Below are 6,526 nucleotides of genomic sequence, written 5' to 3'. Positions count from 1 at the left end.
CGTCCTTAAATGGATAAATATAAGGGGCAAGGTAGCATAACTGTGAAATATATCAGGATCTCATAGCAAAGACATGAATGATGCCACTCCTTGTGTTAACAATGTGATAACATTAGATCCTCACTGCTCAATCAAAGGGTTTGTCCTGTAGGGGGGGGGACTTTAAGGGTAGGGATGGTCATCAGAAATTTTGCATAAAATCCCTAAAGGAGACCAATCTGGCCATGGCCCAGGCTTTTTTGACCCCTAAAAGAGACCATCTTTTAATATATTTCATATTAATTTATCGTTATATTTTTTTGGAGGCAACCCTAAACGAAGCCTTCACGGCTATATATGATGCTGTTTTGCCCAGAACACCCTAAGCGAGATGAAAATACGAAATTTACACCCTAAGCGAGAGGACGAGCATCCCTCCCCCCCCCCCCCCCCTCCCTGGGTTTTTTTTTCATTTCTATGGTTGGCACAGAATAGCAATATGCAATATGAAGAATGTTTATAAAGAAAAATTTTCTCTATGTGATCATGATTCACCTTAGTATCCTTTCCTTAGCAGCATGCAGTTACACTTCCTTTAACACAATGGAGAAAGTAGGAGAAAAATGACAACGAGAAAAATAGAAAAAAAACGCAATCAATATAATTGCACTTTCGATTTCCTTGAACTGAAAAAGTGTTCTTGGGCTCGAAAAAAAAAAAAATTGTAATCCACTCATTAAATTAAGGGTAACGAGTTAAACAATTTCTCAGCTCAGAAAACCAAAGCTAAGGAGATGGTAACAACACAAGTGCGAAACTTGAGTTTTATTCTGGAAAGACAATAACAAATTGATGACGATTGCAGTTGTTCACAAAGACATCCATCGATGTCCAGGATTCGAACCATTCTCTAAAGTAATTCCCGCTTTTCGGGACTAGAAATTTAAAATCGGTTTCTTTTACCTTCGACGTACATGGGGTGCTTTGCTCTTCGTGGTAGGTTACAAAACTTAGCCATCCCAACTTTTGTCTGGAACGAATAATTCTCTTCGCTGTGTCTCTCCATAACCGGCAAACTTGCATGCAAGCAAAAAGAGTTTTCGCTGGCAGAAAGGACAAAATAATTTCTACGACCTCTGCTAGAAAAGGAACATTGGCAAACGATGAAATCCCACCCAGTTTCGCGGCCATGACGATCGAAGGAATCGTTCAGGATAGTTCTTGTTCCCAGGGTCTTTCCGGTCTACTTGTTTTCAGAGGTTTAAAAACACCGCTAGGGTGGGGAGGCGCAGGTAATGAGAAAACCTCTTTCCCTCATGGGTAGGGAGATGAAAGACCCTGGAAACGAGGTTGGAGCACCATTTCTCCATGACAACTCCACATTCACACCCATCCCATCCATTACTGTTACAAGTTACAGTCAACAGTCATCAACCCATAAGACAGAGTAATTAACATGTTCTGCTGGCTTTTAGTCTCGTTCTCAGAACAAAGGTCACAAGTCACAGGCCATTGTTTCACCAATACGAAAGGAAACCTAAACATTTCATTGGAAGTGGTACTATGATCAAAAAATCAAATCTTTGTTTTCTTTGGATTTCAAAACTATGTTAACTAAACACTAAGTGACCCAAGTTTTAAGCCTTAACTGGAATTTTCCTATTTTAATGGTCTGCCATTACTAACTTTAAAATCTTGAGAGAGCTGGATCGAGGAGAAAATGGCGTCAGACTCACTAGTTTAAGAATGCAATGCCTTTGTACGCAACTGAATTAATATGCAGCACAGGAATTTTGGGCTTTCAGATTTTAAACTTGTGTTTTGCATAATATATACATAAGAAACTGCGTTTACATGCTGAAATTTTAAGCTATTGAGTGAATGATGCCACTTTTCCCTAGATCCAACCCTCTGAAGTCCAGTCGGTCAGTTTTGAGCGTGAGTAATGGTGGACCGTGAAATCCAAACCTTGCACTTACAGTAAACATAGTTAATAGAGGGAACTGGTTCAGAAGCTTGTCAAACATCCAAGGAGCAATTAACAAAGATACTAAGATTTAGGTTGGAAAGTCCATGTACGACCGTGCACAATCTTTTGTCTTGTGCTCATACACTATGAATGAATTACGTAATCAACAAGTTTCTATTTGTTAGTTCCTCAGTACGGAGTAAACAACTATTGTGTTTAGTGCACGGTCAAGACCAAAAAAGAGAACAAAAACCTACAACAACAAAATTTGTTGGGTTTAATAACCATTCCCCTCTATTGACTATGCAGTAAACACAGCCTTTGGATAAAAATAAATTAAGCTCAAAAGTTTGCCAGTCAGGGGCTGGTTGGTCGAAGCCTGGTAAGCGCTAACCATTGGTTAAGAGATATCAAAACCTATAGGTTTCTATGGTATTTAACGCTGTTTAGCGCTAACCAAGCTTCAAGCAACCCGGGCCAGGTGTTCAGCAAACAATGACACTTTCAAAATCTGAAGAAGAAAAGGACGTGATTTTTTAATCATAGTACCACCTTAAACGTTGTTCCATTCAAAAATTTGATTGTGTTCCCTTGTTCCCGAAATTACTTCCAAGCTTCGATGTTCTCAGTCTGTGTCTTTTTCGCCTTTTTTCAAAGAAAACCCCTGAAAGAATTCTCTTCGTACCATTAAACAGATGTCACTTATACCCAGGCCCAAGTCTGGAGTTGACCGGAACACCTTATGGAATAGAGGACCTGTCATTTGGAACAAACTTGCTAAATTTCCAGAGAGCCTAACCAGTTTTAAAAATACTAATAGAAAATTACATGCCAACTTTGAGGTGTCGTAATTTAACAAAGAAGCTGTTGTTATTGTTAAGAAATCAAAAGACTTTATTTACTTTTGACTAATGTACCTGGCATATCTTATAAGTTTACTTCAAAAATCATATCATAGTTAAATATCACATTTGTAATTTTTTATTATCAGTGTTTGTATTTTTTGTATTTTGTAGTTATTTGTACATCGTAGGTCCACATCAGCCCTATGGCTGCCTTATTTTTAACCTACTTATCAAATTAAGTATGTATGTACAGGGGCACCCAACGACCAATTTGTTGTAAAATGTATTATTATACCCCAGTTAATGAAAATAAATGTTATTAAGGCATTTTCAGTCGTTTTTCAGTGTTGCTGGGAAAATATTATCTGTTCCTTTTTCCCAGCAAGACACACAAGAAATTTCCCAGCCAGCTAGATAAAATTGGTTGGTTTCCCAGCCAGCCGATCAAATTTATTTCCCAGCCAGGAATTCCGCGCGCTTTCAAATCCTTCGATCCAAAACGACCGAACAAAAGCGACAAAACCGGGACAAAACAGGTTTTTTCCGCAAGCGCAATCACTCTGACCAGCCGTCGTATGTTTGTGACTACTGTCTGGGAGAGGGAAGGGGTCCTGTTTTTTTTTTTTTTTTTTTTTTTTTTTTTTAAGTCGTCCTCAGTCTTCAGAGTTTCTACAGCCAGCTCGGGTTGAAATGCCAGAAAAAGTCAGTAATTCCCAGGCAAAACCTCTATCAATAACAAAATTTCCCAGCCAGCTCATCGAAACACCTGTATTTTTGCCAGCCAGCAAGATTGCTCTGGGGAACAGATAATGTGAGGAACAGATTCGCTGGGTGCCCCTGTATGTATCTCTAAAATGGTTTACGTTGCTTTGTTCCCCTACTCCCCAGTTAAAATTTTTTATGTTCCCTCGTTCCCCAATTAAAACCCCTGGGTAGGCCTTCTAATTGGACCTAAACAAAAGTTTTTAGGCTTAAGCATTAGTGAACGGTTAGGACTGTTTCTGTATTGGTAAAACAATCACTTGTGACTTGTGACCTGTGTTTTGTACCAGCTCCTCTCACGAGGGAAAGCGCTTTTATGGGGACATCGTTTTTGAGTGAACCTACAATCCGGGTCAAAAGACTTCGGGACACTTGTCAAATTTTGGGCGAAAAGTAGAGAATTTATTGTAAATATAATTCCATCGTTATATGAGCAAGGTGTGTTCTTCTTTCGCTTTTTTGGACAGGAAAAAGGTGAAACAAGACGCCTGGGTGGGGATGTGCCACTGGGACCCTCCAACGCTTAGCCTATACCAGAGCTAGTTTCAGCTGGATTTTGCTACCCTATACTAGAGTAAACTTCCCAAATCACTCCTATCCTAGAGTAGCTGTTTTCCAGAAACTGAGGTCACTAGTACAGTCTAAAGCAAAGCCAAAACAAAACCTTACACCACAATCACTTCTTTCTTAAAAAAAGATTTATTTATACTTGTCCAATAATATGCCAAGCACGTACGTACGCATTATCAAGACAATAAATTGTTTAATTTTAACCAGTATTAATACCACCGAGTTCCGTCTGAATCCCGATATTTGACAGTTAATAATATCCAGTAGCGTTTTATGATGGTCATCTATCAACGCTGTTGAGGCTGAGTCGTGAAAATTTAAACTTGCAATGTTCCTGTTCTATCACACTTAATAGACAAAATTGATTCAAAGGAGGCTTAGGTTAATAGCTCTTAGAGCAGACGAAGATCATTTGAAGGGTACTTTCTTCTGCGAATTCAGTCAGAGAACCAACAATTTGAAGGGATTCAGTGTGTGTGTTAGGAAGTCCGTGCGCAGACCTTTTCTGATTACCTTTCACACGAAAATAAAAAGAGACATGTATGTTGTATGTCCAACATGACAGTATAAAACCAAGAGCTTCGTGACAGGTAGGTGGCTAATTCCCATATTCGAGACTACAATGAAAATGATAAGCAAAATTAATGTTAGATGTGGTCGACCAGAGGCATCACACGTAAGAACAAACTCAACCTTGTCCCTAGGGCTTTTGGGCCCTGGGAACTAGGTTGGGACAAACTCGTGAACTCTACAAGGTATTGTCATCTTTGGCCAGAAAACAACCCCACAAAATCTGTGCTCTACCTTTTATTGCATAGCGAGTACGTAACCCCACAGAATTTTAAGGGATGAGACAGAGAGATTATGATTTATAGTGTTTAACCAAGTGAAGCACTTTTTCCTCAGTTCTTTTAATTAAGGTCTCGGTAAAGGTAAATTTGGGCATCTCGCTCAAGTTTTTGTTTTGTTTTGCAAATCTTGAACCGGTGGGCTTTAAAGTATATTTTCCCGAAAACAAAAACCGGAAAAGTTAATTTTAAAACAGCTAAAATCGCTTTTCTTTGTTTCCCGCCATTATCTGCACGCGAAAAAGGATTGACGTATGTCATGTCAATCACACATGAAAAGATCGGATGTCAATTGACAGCCTTCTCAGCCTTCACGCACTATCTGCTAGCTTAGCACGTGCCCGAACGCTGATTGGCTCAGCATAATTGTCTTTCATATTTTCAGCAGACCCTGAACTGCATGCGAAATTTTTTTTCTAGGGCTTAAAATTTTATATTGACGCCAAAATTACAACTTCTCGCTCCACCTGTCCAGCCGCGTTTTTAAGGTATCGCTACCAAATTTTCAGTTCTAATAGACGATTGTACTACCTCAAATACAGTGTGAGGAATTTTTCGTTTGTCTTTGAAGACTAATTTTATATGGCACTTTTTCTGCCCCAATTAAGTATGAGATGAGTTTCGACTTCGTTGCTTGATATCTTCTTCAATAGCCCTTGTGCGTGATGATGTCTGACAAGCTGATTTCAGCACCAAGCCTCGAATTCGAAAACCAAACTTGTAAATTTTAGCTTGATGATCGAGCTGAATCCCAAAGGAACAAACTTGTGAAGAAAACCCACGTGCAAACAGTATTGCATATCCAGAGGACATGAATAATTTTGTGCAAACGAGGCTTGGTGGTGAATTTTTGAGCATATAACGTCATCATGCACAAGGCCGTAAAAATATAAAAATTTCTCACAGGGCAGTGAAGGGCATTCATCTGTGACTATAATGAAAATAGATGTAACAAAGTGCATCTCTATGAAGGGACAGGAGCTTCTGCAGCAGACTCGGTAGTTCTATCATTATACCAAAAAACTAAAACTTCATTCAAATAATTCAATCTATTAGATTTAAGATAATGATATATAGTTTGACCCTATACAAAACAATTTTATTTTTCTGCGGACACCTCATTTTCCATTACCGAGACCTTAAGATCCCGAATGTTGGTCAACCTGTAATCCCCTGATGCTTAACTAACAGAGGCAACCGGTTAGTAAATATAGGCAACTGACACTTTCTTTTGCAAACTCTTGGTGGAGACTATGTCTTCCCTTGGCAATATTACCTTACAATAGCATTTTTTTAACCCTTTAACCCCATAAGACAAGGTAAAATCCATAAGGGTCTTTCACAGAGGGAAAGGGTTAATCCATTCACTCCTCAGGTGCTCTCGTAGATGACTGGTGACGTTTTAGTTTTTTTGGCAGAATACCGGTTGTATTAGAAAGCGGCAGTCCATCTCAGGGAGGGGAGGGGGGTGCACACCCGCTGCATCCTTCCCCTACATCGGCCCCTGCCAACATGGCCGCACTTTATTACAAATTATAATAAACAGTCATTGG

General features: G+C 39.3%; 1 protein-coding gene across 3 annotated transcripts in view; it reads right to left on the bottom strand.

The window, feature by feature from the left end:
- Window positions 1–1,197, bottom strand: part of LOC138046995 (F-box only protein 22-like) — an 8,848-nt gene extending 7,651 nt beyond the window's left edge. Inside the window, exons 1-2 of one of the 3 annotated variants that reach the window (XM_068893654.1) lie at window positions 943–1,038; window positions 535–572 (exon numbers count right to left, since the gene is read on the bottom strand). Coding sequence is in view for 1 of the 3 variants with exons in the window: in XM_068893652.1 (XP_068749753.1) it covers window positions 943–1,170 (228 nt within the window). In the remaining 2 variants the exon portion in view is untranslated. Of the gene's footprint in view, window positions 1–534; window positions 573–942 lie in introns of all 3 variants that reach the window. The other 2 variants (XM_068893652.1, XM_068893655.1) reach the window with 2 other exon arrangements.
- Window positions 1,198–6,526: the final 5,329 nt, after the last annotated feature.

The sequence above is a fragment of the Montipora capricornis genome, chromosome 4 (genome assembly GCF_036669925.1).
Source record: "Montipora capricornis isolate CH-2021 chromosome 4, ASM3666992v2, whole genome shotgun sequence".
NCBI classification, from domain to species: domain Eukaryota; kingdom Metazoa; phylum Cnidaria; class Anthozoa; order Scleractinia; family Acroporidae; genus Montipora; species Montipora capricornis.
This window is presented reverse-complemented; position numbering and strand designations above follow the sequence as displayed.